This window comes from Antechinus flavipes, chromosome 5, assembly GCF_016432865.1.
Source record: "Antechinus flavipes isolate AdamAnt ecotype Samford, QLD, Australia chromosome 5, AdamAnt_v2, whole genome shotgun sequence".
Classification (NCBI taxonomy): Eukaryota; Metazoa; Chordata; class Mammalia; order Dasyuromorphia; family Dasyuridae; genus Antechinus; species Antechinus flavipes.
The window spans coordinates 218,657,488-218,675,986 of record NC_067402.1 but is presented as its reverse complement, the minus strand read 5'-3'; the positions used below and the strand labels follow the sequence as shown (position 1 = coordinate 218,675,986).

At 35.6% G+C, this 18,499-nt stretch overlaps 1 protein-coding gene across 2 annotated transcripts in view; it reads right to left on the bottom strand.

Moving 5' to 3' along the window:
- PTGES3 (prostaglandin E synthase 3) overlaps window positions 1-14,707 on the bottom strand; it is a 28,227-nt gene extending 13,520 nt beyond the window's left edge. For both annotated transcript variants that reach the window (XM_051963220.1, XM_051963221.1), the window contains exons 1-3: window positions 14,609-14,707; window positions 784-897; window positions 594-663 (exon numbers count right to left, since the gene is read on the bottom strand). In XM_051963220.1, coding sequence (XP_051819180.1) covers window positions 594-663; window positions 784-897; window positions 14,609-14,610 — 186 coding nt within the window. In that variant the 5' untranslated portion in view covers window positions 14,611-14,707. The remainder of the gene's footprint in view (window positions 1-593; window positions 664-783; window positions 898-14,608) is intronic.
- Window positions 14,708-18,499: the final 3,792 nt, after the last annotated feature.

Here is an 18,499-nt window from a genome sequence, read left to right as displayed (position 1 = left end):
CTAAAAGATAAAAGAACCAATCTCTATTTTATGATGTCTGTAGGAATGAGTCTAAAAGGAATAAAGTATTACATAATGCTATTTCAGATGGTGTAACACTCTTCTGTACAGGCTTTGTTGTTTTTCTTTTCCTAGGTTCTCTCCAGAGAGAAAGATGAACATATTTCAATTATAAAGGTTTCACTCAAATCAAATCACAGAAAGTGCTTTTATGTTACTCGTTGAATTCAGTTCCATTTTCCTTTCCATAGACAAGGCATGTAGAGAGTGAGGATGCCTGCAAGAAGTATCTGTCTTTCCTTTTAGGAGTAAATCTCAAATTAAAAATGGACTATAATGTTCCTGTGATAGATTTGGTTTTGAGAATTCTGCTTTAAGGAAAGTTCTAATGGAGCACACATATAATGTGCTCCACAATTGGAAAGTTTCTACAACTGCAGAGTCCAGAAGAGAGACAGAAAAAAACCAATTGTGTGGAAATAATTACATAAGTGGAGAATAATAGAAAATACTAAGAAAACTATCAGCTACTTAGTGATGTACATTTTGTTTTGAAAAGGGAGTAGAGGATATATATTTACTAGAATACTTACATTTGGATCTATAATCTGAAAAAGGTCAATTTCATTTAAATGTTTAAAATTATCACTTCCTCCAAGACAACTGTAGAGAAAGAATGAAAGGCTGTTTATATAGATGAAATTTTTTTCAAAAGTTCTAACATAAAAAAAAAGTTAAGATAAAGATAATTTTTTTGCTGTATCATACAGCATAGCAATTTACCTGAAAGTAAGTTTGGACTTTTCAAAATTTACATTAACATCTTTACTGTCTTCAACACAAAATTCAATAAAGACATAGTCCCTCCGGTCGTACCACTTAGCGGAAGCAGGCTGCCTAAAAAGAGAGAATTTACAGTAATTAAGCTACAATAAACTTTTACCTTTGCAACAAAATAGTTATATATAATGCTCAAAGTTTAAGAAAAATTATCTCCCACTGCACTAAATATATTGACTTTTTAGGTCATTCTCACAACTAAAAAGCCTGATCTCAACTACAAAATAGTTAATATTTTCAAGATGAGGACTGAATGTAATATTTAACCATCCAAGAAATGTCCAAAATTAATTATACTTTAATTATATAGAAGTGCAACATAATGAAATTTATGAGCTTTATAAAATCAAGGAATTGATCCAATATGAAAAATGTTATTCTACTTTCAGGTCACGCTTTCATATTATCTTCCCTATTTCCACGAAAAGGCAAAAAACTCCAAACCTGTTAAAAGTAGGTATGGTCAAACAAATCAAATTACTGCATTAATCATGTTAAAAGAAAAAGACAGTCTGTATTGTCCATAAGGAGGTTCCTTAGCACGAGTCCTCTACAATTGTAACAGGTCACAGTATTGATCTTAGTTTTTAAGTCTTTCAAAGTTGCTTTTATAATATTGTTATAAAATTTTATTCTTTTGCCTTCATTCCTTCCCAAGTTTCCCTGAAACCATATTCTTCGTCATTTCTTACAACACAATATTCCACCACATTCATTTACTATAATTTGCTTGTCTATTAACCATTTGATGGGCAATTCCTTGTTTCTCTTTGCCACCACAAATAGTGCTGCTATTAACATTTTAATATATGTAGATTCTTTCCCTCTAATTTCTTTGAAGTAGTACAATCAATAGTATCACTGAATTAAGGAAGGAGTATAAATTTTGGGACACAAAAACATTATAATTATAAAGAGACTACAACTGATAGCTAACAGAATATAAAAGAACTGGAAAATATGATGCCCATCTTCCAAGGGATAGAAAAAATAGAATGGGAGATTGTATGAGATATTTAAAAAGCTCTCCTGCCTGGAACAAAAGGAATACATCCCAAAATGCAGAAACATGACTGTAGATGGGGGTCAGTTTTTATAAAGTGTTTTGACTTGAAAATTATTCATAAATAAAAAGAACAAAAAAGTTTACTGTTCAATTTCCTAAAGGCAATCCAGCTTAATCTATTTAATTCTAGGCTCAGTTCATTGCTCAGTACATGTTATCATAGTGGATGATGGAGCTTATGGATTATGTATTCAGCTATGTATCAGAAACTGGACAATATGCATTTTAAAAAAAATATACTTGATTTTCCTGGTTACACACTTAGACCGAAATTTTTGAGTATGGATTTCATATGGGAAGTTCTGTAATGTTTTGGATAATAAATAAATAGTCAATAAAATGCCATTTATAAAAATATCTGTTAAAGTAAAGAAATTCCTTTTCCTAATGGGGCTCTGCCATGGATAGAATGCTGTGAGCAGCTTTCTGTTTTTTATGCCCATCTTGACAGGCCAAAGTTATCTTTTGCTACATTTTTCAAGGACTCTTATGATTTCCATATCTGTATACAAAAATTGTTTTAAGAAGTCTTAATTTAGTTATATGGGTCAGCTAATTTTTTGGCTCATGAGGTTTTACATATTTTCCACCTCTTTTCAAGTACCTTGAGAACCAATTCCTCACTATTGTCATTATGTTCTGTGTATTCCCAAGTCTATTTTTAGCTGCTCATTACATATTTGTAGCATTTTCTATTTTTCCCTGCAATGTACTGGGACTGTAAGAATTCTTATGTGATTCTCCTTTTGTCACTGATGATATTCATCCATTAGTTTCCCAATTTCATGTTATCTAGGTTTAGTCAGCTTTTACCAAATTTGCTGCTCTTTCCATTGCTTCCTATCACTATAGAATACTACTGGCTCATTATCTTTCCAACATCCTTCCCAAACATTTTATAAAGAATTTTATATTACAAACCAGTGTTACCTTTGGCTGCTAACTCTCTGACCAGAAAAAAGACCAATTACTTCTTAGTTCAAATTGTTTTGAATTGTTCAAAGACTTTTAGTCAACTCACTGTAGTGATTATCATCTAAAACACTTAAGACTATGATCTATGTCATTTCTGTTCTTTCCTATTTTTTTGGCTTCAAAAGACAGTTTGTTCAGGTTAGAGTTGCATTAACTAAATAACATATTTTCTCACTTTTATTTTAATGTTTTAAATTTTGACCTCAAGTTAGTGACTTGACTATACAGACACAATGTAGATGGATAAAGGTATCAAAAAGATCAATTTTATTTTTTTATGGTATAATATAATATTTACCATATCTGGTGCCATGACACTTTGATAATACAAGTACAAGGCTTCTGTACAGTTTTCTTCTCATTCTGTATTTCTGAACCACATTCTCAAACTTTTCCCAATTTCCTCTTTGCTCATTCTCACATAGAACTAATGGATATTCAATTCAATGTTCACAGGGAAATCTAAAAACTGTGATCCACTGTCACATACCATAGTCAATTACAAAAGCACAAATGATCCACACAGGTATTAATAGAGATAGTAGTTTATAAGTTACTGATCTTTCTTATAATCCCATTAGATAAACACTCTGAGCTAGAAAATGTGTCATATAGCATCTTTATAACACCAGTGTCTTGTGGATTGCTTTGCATTTAAAGGATGTTTTCTTAATGTTTAGGTGAATTAAACAGAGATCACCCTTAAGTAGAAAAATATCCATTTTTTCCTCCATCATCTTTTCCCCTCAGCTTAGATAACAGCAAGTTGTTTTGGACTACTATCAAGGAATGAGAAAAATGTGGCGGTTAAAAGATGAATTGAAAGGGATACTGGGGAAGAAATCATAAGGAAATTAGGGAATGCCTAGCAGAAATAAAACAAATTAATAAAATACCAGATTTGGATTTTAGGCAAGTTTCTAGACAAATATAACCCTGAGAAAAAATGAAAACTTCAATAGATTTAAGTCAGCAATGGAGGTTTGAATATAAATTGAAATTCTTTGGGGTCTCTGTTTCTTCCTTTTAAAAGACAGGAAATGGACTAAAATTCTATACTAATTAAGCATATCATATACATTCTTTACCTGATCATGTTCTGTTATACATAGATAGGAAGAAACAACAGTCTGTGTTCTTTATCTAGAGGCAATTTCCTTTCAGCTCTCCTGTAACTTTAATATATTTCAGTGCTAACAAAAATAAAATTCCAATTCAAATGACAAATTAAAAAATACACAAATACAGAAGAAATCTGGAAAAATGTACAAATTTCTCCTATTTCTGTCTCCTAGGTTTAGAGCAATTTCGTCATTTTCTAAGTTTCAACAAAAGGACTACTTTTTACCCAAATTCTCCTAACAAAATTTCCCACTTCAAAAATTATTTGGTATCTCTTGCATTTCTTAGTAGGGGATTTATATACCCTCTAGATCTGAAGGCTCAACTTCCTAACTACTTGGAAAACATAACATCATGGCAAAATGCATCATTCTTGATAAAAAAAAAAAAAAAAAGCTGTGTCCTGCTATCATAACAAATCCAAGTGTTTCTGAGTAGATTTTCCTTCCCTGACTTTTTTTTTTTTTTTTTTGGGGGGCAGATAAGAATCCAATCCAAGAGACAATATAACAGACACTAGTTATGTCTATGAAAGCTGAAAGTTCTAGCAAAGCTGGTTGAAAAGCAAATTAAAAATGAAACCTATTTTCTCATAGGGAAAAAAAAAATCTAAGAGCCTGTGGGAAAATAATTACAATGGCAGCCAGGAGTCAGGCAATTAACCTCAAAGGCCTTTGTAGCACTTTAAAGAACTTCTAAGCATTTCTCTTTGATTTTACTATTACTACCTTACTTCCTCCTATTCCTAATTTCAGTTTTTCTTAGAAAATTTACACAAAAGGAAAATGCATAACAGAAATGATAAAAGCTAATAAATTACATTTTCAGATTAAATTTCTGCCAAAATTCTTTAAGACTGATTTGGAGTTTTAAAGTGTAGTAGAATTTATTTTTAAGTTCAAAATTCTAGAAAAATTTTAATTTGTAGATGTGTGCTGGAAATCAGTTCAAGTTGCTGTATTGTCAGTGAGCATTTATACCTTGGAAATCAGCAAAATCATATCATTCATTTTAACTGTTTAGAAGTGATAGGGGAACTGTTAATTTTAAATTTCAGAGAGCAACATCTATCTAGCTGCATCTTTATAACTAGAGCAAACCCTAATTAATTAGTATACTATATTACTCCAGGTTTGTCTAAGACATAATTTTATCTTACATGGTAGTTCTTACAATCCCTTTTAATATAAATTCCCATGTTCCCCTCCCCCCACACATATAGAAATTTTTAGAAATAGGGGTCAAAGTATTAAGGTTAGACTGCATTTAGGCATATAAAGGAAAAAAATATTTTACACTTATTAAGAAGACAACTTTTTGAAATATTATCACTTTCTCATTGAAGGGGACCACAGCCAGTGCTCACTTACCAACTATGAAACCATCTACTGCATCCAAAGTAGTTATTTCATGGTCTTTTGTAGATATTAATCAAACTATTTGATCCAACATTTCCCGTCGTGTTCAAAATACTAAATCATGGAACTTTTAAACAAGAAAATACAACTTCTGAACATACATTTGGCTATTTACATTTCTAAAAATGGATACACATTCAGAATACATTACTGTTTACTTTTATCCTTCTGTTAGCTTTTGGAGATGTAAGGTAGGAGATAATATAAGGGAATTTTGAATATTTAAAAGAGTTGATGTTTCTCTTGTAAAGTCTTTAAGATGCTGCTGAAATAAGAAGCCAAGGAAAGGTCTTAATTTCTATTTGATATTATTTCATCATATACATCATTTCATCAAATACATCATAAATGGTCTTTAAAGTATCTTAGAAGATCAATATGTAAACATTGTGATTTCAGAAATGTTATCTCAATGATAAGCTGAAGAGACATAATTTGGATCAGCCACACTACTTTTCTATGTATTTCTTCATAAAACCAACAATTTAAGATTAAAATTTCTAGAAGCAAAGCTTTTAAGCACTGGTTGAAAAAGACCAATTTTGGGGAAAAAATTTATACTAAAACTTTTCCTTCGCGGTAAATTCAGTTTTAATCTACTACTGTTTAATTTTTATCAATTCTTCTAGAAAGATTAGGGGATAAACATCTTTTTCCTCTATCACAAAAGAAGAAAATACTTGAAAAGATAAAAACAAAAATATCAATTATATAATTGTGTAATGAATAGTAATGGTACTATCCTCAAGATACTACAAGAAGAACTGGGTTATGACATTAGCTTGAGCACTGTCTTCATGATGGGCAGAACTCCTTACTTCAATGATTTCTGCAATATAATTATATTGCTTGCCACCATCTCCAGAACTTAAGTTTATTCAAGTTAGTCTAGGTTAAAAAAACAAAATCCCAAGGCTAATTCTTTATCAATTAAAAAAAATAGCTTGGCTAAAAGTGGTTCCTAGACCTTGGTTGTTAGTTAAGGCAGCTAAGAACCTTTAATGTACTGATCTATTTATCCTGCCTTCAATAAAATTAACTTTTTTTATAACTGAGATTTTGCAGTGATTCAGGGTCAAGATTCTGAAGATCATTTAAAATGTATATTATACAAGTCCAGGAGACAGAAGATAAATTCTCCATAGCAAGGAGAATTTTACATACTAATTGGCAGAAAAAAGAAACAAAATACTCAACTAAATTTTGCCATAGGGACATAGACTCCCACTTTCTCCCTTGAAATCAACAAAGGCATAAAAGTAGTACTAACCTGTTCTAGATTTATGTCTATTTTTAGTAGTATCAATAGCTAAAGTTATGGTAAAAAATCCATAAATGATTCAAAAAGTATTTTCCTATTTAAAAAGAAAAAAAAAAACAAAACAAGATTTGGCTTCAAATGGTATGATTAATGGTCACAAAGAGTCAAGAGGAATAACTTTTTTGGGATACAATGGTTATCTCATGCTTGGATAATTGTGCAAGTGATTAATAATTCAAAACCCCATCCTTTCAATATAGAAGAATGAAAATCCCTGATTATTTTGCTATGCCATATGCACATAACCTTTCACCTTTTGTCAACTTTAACTTGGTTTTCGGTTAGATCCCTACTAATGTTAAAACAAAGATCTTCGTATAGGCATTCAACTATGGAATGAATTTGAGGTAATTACAATACAAAGAAATTGGCACTTACCCAAATATTTTATAGGATGAAAGGAACATTTTCAGTTGGGTGAATTAAAAGGCATGGATAATATGACGTTTATATAGGATGAATTTGGGTAAACTTCAGGAGGGGAATAATGGACTAAGATCAAAGATCTACTGTAGCACTAAAGTATAATAGTATATGACCTTTGTAAATCTTGAGTTAAAATTTATTTTAGGGCTTATATAGCTAAAATATATCAAACTACACTTTCCATTTATGTTCAATTAGTAAATGTGAACTAACTCTCTTTCAGGAAGTAAGGATGTTAGGACTCAAATCTAAATTCAGGAATCAATTTGTGCTTTGCAATTTATAGTCTTAGAAAGGTGCGTGGATATCCTCTAGAGCTTATGTGACTTGCTTAGTGTCACCCACTGAGGGTTAAGTCAGGTGCCTTTGGACATAATATTCTAATTGGTTCTACTGTCTACACCCCTCTGGCCTTACTTTTAATAAATACGGCCTCATTTGATCCTCCAAGACTCTTGACAAAAGCAGGGCAAATGTTTTTAATCTATGAAGACCTCAAATTTTGGGGGCCCTCTTTTATAGACCAAACTATATACTTGGTTCTAAGATTTAAAATATGGATTCGAGTTAGGGCCTAATTCATTCCTCATCTCAAGCCTACCCCATAGACACCAAAAGAAACCATCAAATAATTTCAATTTGTAGTAACTACTACTATTACAGTAGTGGTATATAAGAAATAATTAATCCAGAGAGAAAAACCTGAGCACAGTCCTTTCTTAACCTATCAGCAACATTCAAAAAACAAACAAAAAAACCCAAAAAACCCAAAACACCACCACCAAAATAAAACTATCTAGAAAGACTAGAACAATCAAACAAAAAAGGATTTCTTGATCAGGAAACCCAACAGATACCGATAGTATTTTTGCAAATGTTACTGCTTTTCATCAACATTATATTTTCTAATTCCCTGAAACTATATAGTCCCTTTGAGTATTACCACTAGTCCAGAGATTTTTTTTTAATCAAGACAATATATTCTCCCTTCCAACCTATTCAAAACATCAACCACCTGCTTTATTAAAGATACTCAAAGAAAAAAAAAATTCTTTTCTTTCCTTAGGAGAGCAAAGGAAAAAACAGGGAAATAAATTAGCATAAGAAGTAGAATAATGTGAATAGAACAAAGGAAAGACCAGGATGCTCCAGGGAAATTTAAAGAAATCATTCTAAAAGGAAAGCCATGGCTTCATGTAGGCCATCAGCTATTGCTGAGGATGAGGATTTCAGGAAGGAACCCTAAGGGTCATTAATTTCAACTCAATCCTTATATAGATTAAGGAGGTCCAGACAAGTTAAGTGATTGCCCAAGATCATAGCAAGTGGAAGATAATTGTTTTACAAAGAATTCAAGAGTAATCAAAAAACAGGGGAATATAATTATCAGTATTTACTAAGTACTTATTTGCCAAGGAAATACAAATACATGGAAAGGGGGTGGGAAGAAAAGAGGCGGGGAAGAGAGATTGAGGGAAAGAATGAATGCAAACAGACAGTTCTTGATTTATATAAGTGGACCATTCTGTAGCCCTCTAGGTTACATAATGTGAATTTGCTCTTACCAACTCACTTCACTTAGCCTATGTAACAAACGCACATACAATACCTTTTCCCAAGTCATGTATCACGATAATAAATATAATGAAAGATCAATAATAAAGTATGCACAGTAAAGGTAGCATATGTGTGCAATATGTTAAAAGTATCTGGCTTTATATTTTCAAAATAAAAACGATCCCCATTCAGAGACCTCATTTGGTTTCTTTCATAATTTTTTACTTTAAGTCTAATTTGTGTAATGTGAATTTATGTAAAGCAAAAGCTGTCTGTAAATATGAGATAGTTTGAGAGGTAAGGTAACTAGCAGTTGAGAGGATCAAAAACAGCTTTCAAGTAGAATGTCCCTGCCTCAGATACATCCTGAAGACAGGGATTATGTGAGGCAGAGATGAAGAGTTGAAGTATGCTGGAATTTAGAATGAGGGTATAGTATGAAATAAATTGAAGACAATCTGTGGAAGGGCCTTAAGTAAGTTTTTATTGAATTTTACAGACAAGAGGGAGTCCTGAGCAGAGAAATCACATGGTCAAAACCTGTAACTTCTTTTTGGTAGCTTTGTGAAAGCTACATTAGAAAGAAGAGAGAAAGGATAGAAACTAGTTAAGAAGCTAGGACAATAGTCTTGGTTAAGAGAGTTGGAACAAAAGTGTAGCAGCAGTATGACTGGAAGTAGAGGAACTTTATCTTAATGCCTAGTCTGCCATGCACTAACTGTGCAAATTTAACCACAGAACTTTACCTCTGGCTGAGTATTAGTTCAACAATTCTAAAATGAAGTGACTGGACTAGATAATAATAACAATCTCTTTCAGTTTTAGAATTGTACAATATGAACTCTCAAACGTTAATGGCTTCTATTCTCTTCAGTAGTCTTTAATATTTGTATTATCTAACCTAGTTTCCAAAAAAACTTGTTTAGTAATAGATGTTTTTTCTTCCATAGGTGATATATATTGATCAGATCTATAATTTCACCAAGCAGAAAGGTTCCTATTTGGAACTTCTACCACCAATTTGATTATTAGCTTCACCTCCTCTGGAGATTATCTTCCATTTACAATCAACTTGTATTTTATATGCATTTTGTCTCCTCCATTAGAATGTGAGCTCCTTGAGGGTAGGAGCTTTAATTGTGCCTCTAAACCCAAGCACTTAGGAAGCTGTGCCTATTACAGTTAAGCACTAAAAAATGTTTGCTGACAGATTGAGATTAAATGACTTGTCTAAGGTCATAAAAACCAGTATATCCAAGTCTAGGTTTTAAATCATGTCTTCTTAATTTCAAGGTCAGCATTCTATCAACTACTCTACACTATTTCACTCACACTCTCTCACACACATTGGTGATAGTTTCAAAAGCAAAATGGTTGCTTAAAAACAATTTTCAAAAAAGATTTCAAAAAAGTTTCCTTAAAACCACTGACAGTTGGCTACCAAAAACAGTAAATCTTGTCACACAAAACTTAATTATCTTTCTTTAAATGTCCATCAATTTTATTCCTATTCTCCCCTAAAACTGTAATGCTAATTCTAGATGAAAATAAATGAACTATTTCTCAAATTTCAATTTCCTCCTATCTTTAAGGAATGAAATTTGTGTATTTGCAAACTTACCTAAATCGAGAATTATCTCCCAAATCTGCTTACCCACAATGGAAGAAATTATAAAAATCACCATCTTACAGATGAGGCAAATGTGATTTATGTGAATAATTGAAAGTGAAATTATGTGAATTATGTGCAAAAGTCAAGAAATAAGTTTAACAGAAACTACAAGCTAAGAAACAAAAATGGGATGTGAACCAAGAAAACAATGAAGATGTTAAATCCTTGGAAATTAAGAGACTAGTAGGTTACTATATGATAACTGATCTTAGTCATTCTCAGGAACTGTTATTAGTGCCTTCCCTTCAATTACTTTGTATATATTTTGTATTTATGTACACGTTTCCTCTCCATGGAATGTAAGTTCTTTGAGGGATGGAACTAGCTTTTTGTCTTTGTATTCCCAGAATTTGTGCTATAGCACAAATGGTGCTTGCACATGGGAGATGCTTAATAAATGCTTATGAAATGAATGAAAAAAAAAAAAAAAACAAGAGATTTGAACTAGTTACTTAGCTGTTCTATAAGGTCATGTTTCCAGTTCAAATTGAATGATCCACTGTTACCTTGTTTCAACCACACAGCCTTTCAGATTATCCCTGGACATCAGTAAAAAATGCTTGACTATAAGATTCCTTTCAACTCTAGGATTATACATGTCAAGCATCAAGAAAGAAGTCACTTACAGTTCAAATACTATACAATAATACAGTAACAAAATCTTCAAAGGCTAATTTATATTTTTTCTAAGCTTTTTACATTAATAATTTATAGAACCTTAGAAAAAGGCATTGACTTATCCTTAAAATTAAATACCAGATGGGACTATACTTGCATTAAAGAAATGCACAACAGAATGGATGACACAGAACAATATAAAAACTTTTAGTTATTCGAGCATTAACTGTTGAGGAGGTATTTCTAAACAATGTTTTTGAGTCAATACTAAAATCCTTTGCACACCAACTATAGGATCAGAAATGATACAAACTCTTGGTAGTTTTTAAAATTGAAGTCATAGGATCACAGATTTAGAGTTCTAATAGCTTAAGATCATTGTTTTTTCATTCTACATACAAGCTGACTGAAGCTGAGAGAGCAAATGTTTTGTTCTAGTAGCTTAGTAGCAGAGGTAGGAATCTATCCTCTTCAAGACTAAATTCAGGGCTTTTCTCATAACACCAATACACAATGAGATTTGAAAAGACTTTTCCAAATGATAATTACTGACTCTGAAGGAAAATACATTAGATGGGATTCAATCAAATTTGAAACCACAATCTGGGAAATCTGAACAAATACCATCAATGAGAAAAATAATTAAAGGCATGTTGCTATTCATACTGATTACTTCCATAGGATTCTAATTAAAAGTACAACTTAGTTTAGTTTACACTATGAAAATCAGTTGCCATGTTACAGTGGCTAGGAAATGAATCCTGAAAGGAAACACTACTAACTTCCCTTATTTATCGAGTATTCCTTTCAAATAAAAATTTCTGCCCAAATATTTAGACACTAGTAATTTCGATTTTTGTTTTTTGGAGGGTAATATGGGGTGGAAAGATGGGGACAGACGCCAAGCTTACAAATCTTAGTAAATTTTTGCCAAAGTAAATAAGATTTTGCTCAATGTTTGATAATTTCATTCTAGATCCCTACCTCAAGTAAATGATAATAGGATTAAAGGGAACAATCAGTTCCAATTTATAAAAAAAAACTATAATCACTTAAGGCTAGCTGACTCCGTTATATAAATTTAGAGCGTAGCACAACACAGTTTTTCTTTTTCAAGGGAGATAACTGATATCCAGAGACATTAAACAAATTGCCTAAGGTCATACAGGGTATGTATGACTGAGAAGAATGATTTCAGAAATCCTTATCTCCCATTTCTAAATTCAATGCTCTTTTCCCAGTGAATTCAAACAATAAAGAGCTGGAAAAAAGGGAAGAAATATATAATGTGGCTTTAATTCACAGATTAAAAAAATAGAAAAGAAAAAAAAAAATGATGTGCTTAAGAGCACAGAAAGGAAGTGGTAGAACTAGGAGTTGAACCAAAGTCTCCAGAATTCAGCCTTCTATCACACCAATTTACCTCCAGTATTTACCAGTTGGGCTGGAAATTTGGTTAGTTCCAACCAAGAACTAATAATCTAGGGCAAACACAAAATTTCTCTTGCTCCTCATTTCCTTCCATGAAAGATGTTAACACCTGTCTTTCCCAAATGATACTGTCTTGTGACCTCTGAGCACTTTACACATAAAACTTACTTTGGTTAAATTGTTGAGGATATTTGGCTGGGTAATCATTACCATTTATTTTTAGTAGGCAACCCTCCCCATACAAAGTTCCTTTTTCATCCTTTGGATGGGCCACAAAAAGTTTCTTCTAATTCAATGGAATCTTAAATTCATTTTATAAATTCATACCCTTAAGGAAGTCACAAAATCAAAACCATAAAATGTATACCTTTTTTCCTTCAAAAATTAGAAAACTGTGAATCCATTAGTCCTGTAAAATACATTCAAGCTATGCCTTTATTTCATTATCCTGATTTTTTTTTACCAGTTTCATCTATTTACATGATTCTCCTTTCTCATGTTTCTAAAAACTAATTTAAATAACTTTTTGAATATGCAACTAAATTAAATGATAATTAACTGAATATTTATTTCTTTACCATCCAATACTAAAACTTTATTTACAAATTTCCTCAATTCAGATTAAACCCTCTGCTCTCAAAATGGATACAACTCAATGGTAGATAAACTAGAGATTCTGAGAGTAGCAATGCCAAGAATTAATTAGGTTAGTTCCTAAAAATCTGTGTTTGTAACTGTAGCAATAATCAAAACAAATTAAGATGAGCATTTATAAATGTTAGGTCACAAAAATGGAAAAGTTTCCTATAAGCAGCTGAATTTTCTAATCAAAGACAATTCCACTTTCTGAAAATACCCCTTTCCTTTACAATGTTTTCAATCAACTGGAACGCTAAATCTTATGTGTTAGCTTCCTGAACCATTTTTTTGCTACACAGTATCAGTAATGTTATTTTAATAGGTGTTGGATGCCTCTGAAGCATTAGCTTTATTTTAAAAAAAAATCTGAAATCTAAAACTATTGATCAATCACTAAATTTTAGTAACAAGTTAGTACTAAACTTGATTATATCAAAGTGAACAATCTTCTCACCTGATGAAACAGAGAAAAATGTTAAGACCTTTCAGTGCTATCTCATATTCAAAGATTCCAGAGGTGAGGCATTTTTCCTTTGTTTTACTCAACTTCTACCTCCAGCATATTCAAGTGTGATTCACTTCCTACACACATTTGAGAAATTGACCTCTAAAAAACTTTTTAAATGTACTGAATACACAGATGGGATTAAAGTAACTGCAAACTAAGGCAGGAATATCTACCCTGCCTAACAATGTTAAAGTAGGACATTTATCTCCTAAAACTTCACAATAGTCCTTTGGGTCAACACGTGTAAAATACCTGTTAGGTAGTAATCCTCCTCCTTGCCAGGAAATTGCAGTTTTTGGGCTGCCCCCCTACCCTCTTCCGGATTATCAGTCATAGAAGCCTGGGGGGGACCCGCAAATAAGTAGTTAAATTCCCCCAGGGAGCTATGTCAGAGTGACACGGGCAACCGAGCCATGTCAAGATGACACAGACCCATAGTGGGACGGCCTGCACGTGGCCAGTACTACCTCTGGGCTGTAGACCACATGGTGCCCCCAACTTGTGGTCACCGCCACTTCCAGGATCCCACCTACCCCAAATGCACATGGCGCTGTGCCATGGCAGATCAACCCAAGAAAAGCAGCACAGAGGAAATGCCAACCAAAGGGGCCTCCAAGGCACCTTCAGGCAGTAACGGGGTCACCAGAGATGGGTGTCCCGGGGATAAGGCAAGGGGAACCAGAATTACTCAGGAACTTCCTGGAGCGAGGGCCCGGTAATTCCCTGTGGCCAGGAAGCCCGAGGGGCACCAATGGTGGGCGGAGAGGGGGGAAGGGAACGAATATTTTTGGGAAGGGGGCCCCACCGCTTTCCAGGAGGACCCCAGGAGGAGAATAACACTAGAGAATCCTTCCTCCCGGGGAGTCAGAATACAGCCCCCCCTTCCCACGGGGGCGCCGGCCCCGCAGGCCGGGAGGGACCGGAGTGGGTTGATTTCCCGCCCGTCCAAGAGCCGCGGCCTCCGCCTCCCGTCCTCCTTTCAGACTGGCCTCCCTTCAGCGGGTATCTCACTCACATTGTGAATGGGGTAGGGGGAGCGGGCGAACGGGTGGGGTGGGTCTCTCAGGCGGCAGCGATGGCTCCAACTCCCTTCAGGCGGGCGGCTCCGGCTCGGGTGCCTCCTCCTCCTCCGGTAGCGGCCTCTCCTCTTGCTCTCTCCCCTCAGGCGGCGGCGGCGGAGGCGACGGCGGCGGGCTTGGCCTGGATCCCACAATGCACCGCGCGGCGAGAAAGGCTCTTCTGTTCGGGGAGAGGAGGAAAGAGTAAGAAGAGGGCGCGAGGAAGGAGAAAGAACGTGTGCCTACGAGGGGCGGTAAGGCCAGGCGAGGCAAGGTGGCGGCGGCTGCAGAGGAGGAGGCGGCGGCGGCGGCGGCGGCGGCGGCAGCAGCAGCAGCAGCGACAGAGGCGGCGGCGGTGGCTAGTGACGCAGCAAAATGCCCGGGCCCTTTCGCGCGTGCGCGCTCCTGGTCTTTCGGGCGCGAGCCCGGCTTTCTAGAGATCTCTATGAGAAGGGCGGAGTCTCCCCGTCACTCTCTTTGACTCCACCTATTTCGCCCCTCCCCCTCCTCCCTTTCGTTCTCTCTTCCCGCCTCTCCTCCCGCCCCCACTGTACCCTCTCGTTGGAAAACCGTTGGCTACCCAACCGCCTGGGCTCGTGCTTTTGCGTGATCTCCTAGGGAAACCTCCGAGAAATGGGAGGGTGAAGTCAGCTGGGAAAGGCTAGCTGGGAGGTGGCTGGTTCTTCGCCTGCGGGTTGAGGCGGGACTTCTGGCTCATAGTCCTAAACTCCCATCCCCCACTTGGCCCCAGCTGGGAGGCCGAGAAAATGTAGGCGGGAGGAGAGGTGATTGAATCGTATGCCCCTCCCCCCAGAGCTGTCCCCGGGAGGAAGACCTGGTCACTGGCCAAAAGTTGGGGGTGGGTGTGAAAGGCCAAGTCTTGGAGCTGCCTTTGCCACTTTGGATTTGGCCTCGCCGACCCCTTACTCAGGGATGTGTGGCTCAGTGGAATGTAAGCCCCTTAAGGGCGAGGGCTATTCCTTTATATCTCTAAACACCCTGGAACTTAATGTTTATTGAATTAAATTGAGAACCTAACGCACACCGAGGTTCCTCTTGGCATGAAAGGAAGACGGAATGGGCACAATCTTAGAATATCCGACCATTCCCTTCACTCCATTCATTCACCCTTTCAGTGAATGTTGAGGATCTGTTAAAAGTGGGGTCAAGGATTTATGCATAATAGTTGAAATTGTCATCCTCAATAAAGAGGCAGTGTTCAAATGAAGACACTAATCTTTTTTTAAAATAGTTCCGAATCATTAATGGAAAAAAAGCAAATTAAAACAATTTAAGAACTTTTACCTCACACCTATTAGATGGCAAAGATTAAGGAGAAAAATGGCAATTGTTGCAGGGGTTCTGGAAAACAATTTGGGGCTATATTCCCCAAATTACCAAATTGTGTGTGCCTTTGACCCAGAAATACCATTAGACTGTTAGACCCAAGAAAGCCGAACACAAAAAGAAAGAACTCAGGAGGTCAAGAATATCTAGCAGCACTATTTTGATAGCAAATAACTGGAAACAAATCAGGTGAATGAATATATGGTCAAATTGTGGTATGTGAGTATAATTGAATATGATTATTCCTTTGAGAAATTATGAATATGACCAATTCAGGGAGCTGTTTGAAGACAATTGATAGAAATGAGGAGAAATAGGAGGGCAATTTATTTTTTAAAATTTGGTAGTTTTTGACAATTACTTTTATAAGATTTGGATTTTCATTTTATTCTCTCCAAGGGACTTCCCTAAGAGGGCAATTAATCTGATATAGGTGATAAATGTACAATCTTTATATTAAGCATATTTCCACATTTGTGATGTTGTGAAAGAAGATTCAAAAGGGGAAAACACACACACACACACACACACACACACACACACACACACACACACACTCCCCTAACCAGAAAAAGTGAAAATAGTATGCTACAATCTGCATTCAGGCTCCATAGTTCTTTCTCTGAATGTGGATAGCATTTTCCTATTCGATTTGTCTTAGATCACTGTATTGCTGAGAACAAAGTCTTATCAAAATTGATCATCCATATAATATTGCTGTCACTATGTACCATGTAAGAGAACAATTTAGGATGGCAATAATTTGAAGGAAAACATCTTTGAACGACAGAATTCTGATAAAAGCAGTGACCTATGATGACTTCAAAAAACTTATAATGAAACATATCTTCCAATCATATTTTGGCAGAGAGGCAATGAACTAGAAATGCAGAAGGAACTATGCCATCCCAGATATGCCCAATGTAGGTTAGTGAATAATAATAGATTAAAAAAATATATTGTTCATTCTTATCCAGTTGGGTCTTATTGGCTAGAATACTGGAGGGATTTGTCATTTCTTTCTCCAGCTTATTTTGCAGATTAGGAAACTGAGATAGTGTTAAGTGATTTGCTCAGAGTCATAGAGTCAGTTTCTGATACCAGATTTGAATTCAGGAAAATGCAGTCTTCCTAACTCCAGACCTACTACTTTTATTCAAGACCTAGCACAGGTAAGTTTTTTTTTTTTAAACACATTTAAATCAATTTTTACTGAAATCTGGGGTAATTTCCCTGAGGACAGCCCTCTTGGTGCTGCACAGCATAGGATGTTTAATAGGATGTAATTTGTAATTGGCTGAGACCTCTGATATATTATATATAGATATATAGATATATGAGAGAGACATGGTTTTAGATTGTTGGAACACTTCAAAAGAGAGAGAATTATGAATGGAAGACTTTTAAATGGTGGATTGATGATTTTGATGAAGTGCAAATGATGAGGCTAGTGGTCAAGAATTGGGATAAGGAATTACCCCTCCACCCTCCCCCACCCCCCAGTGGTGCAGGTCCAATGCAAAAGAATTCACAAACCTGAAATCTATTAGTAAACAATAAAATTCCCTTTTCTTGCCACAAAGAAGCTCTCTTGGTGGGCAAAACTCCTCAATAGGAATTTGGCAAAGGTGTGTTAACAGACCCCTGGTTATATGGGCAGATGTTGGCCTGGAGCTGGGAGCTGTCTGGCTTAATCAATAAAGGGCCATCAGACAGCGATCTCCAATTGAATAAAATCAATTAACTGGGAGTTGGAAGGCTTTTCCCCAGAGTTTTGGAATTCCATGAAGGGGATCCGGGTCATCCTCAAAAGATCTCAGTTTTGTTTCAATGGAGGTTATCAATCTCTGAATGAAGCCACTTAACTTGGAAAGGGCATGTCTGGGAAAGACCAGAGGAGAGCCTGAGATTTCAAATCTCCCTTCTTTTACAGATTAAAGGGAACAGAGTTTCAGGGTTCACCCCCATCATTTCCCCCCTCAAGCAGTACCCCCAAATTCATTTGGGGTAAAGGGACAAAAGTCTCATCTTCTGTAATTGCTTCAAGCTGACAAGAGTCATAGAGATCTTCCTAAGTTCACTGGGGATTCAAGCAAGGAGGGTAAGTGTGAGATCTGAAAACAGCAGCAACGGCATCTAAGGGTTATTGTATGTCCCAGTCAGTCATCCCATGATCTCTAGGCTGAAGGAGCAGTTGAAAATTTGCAGCTTGAGGCCTAAAGCAAACAAATATCAGGAGCAGATTAAAAGTGGGGTGTTATCCAGAGTGGAAATTGTTGGAATCTTTACAAATTGCTAACTAATTAGAGTTGATCTGATCTTACAAGAAAATGTTTTGGGCCAGAACCTGAAACAAGGTACTAAGTAGAACTAATTAGTACAATGCTTGTGTTTACACCTTTACTCATCGGAGTTCACAAGTTTGCCAGATTCACAAAGTAAACTTTGTACCTTGGTGGATTCACACCTCCCTTAAAGCTCTTAGGGCCAGAGAGCACCAT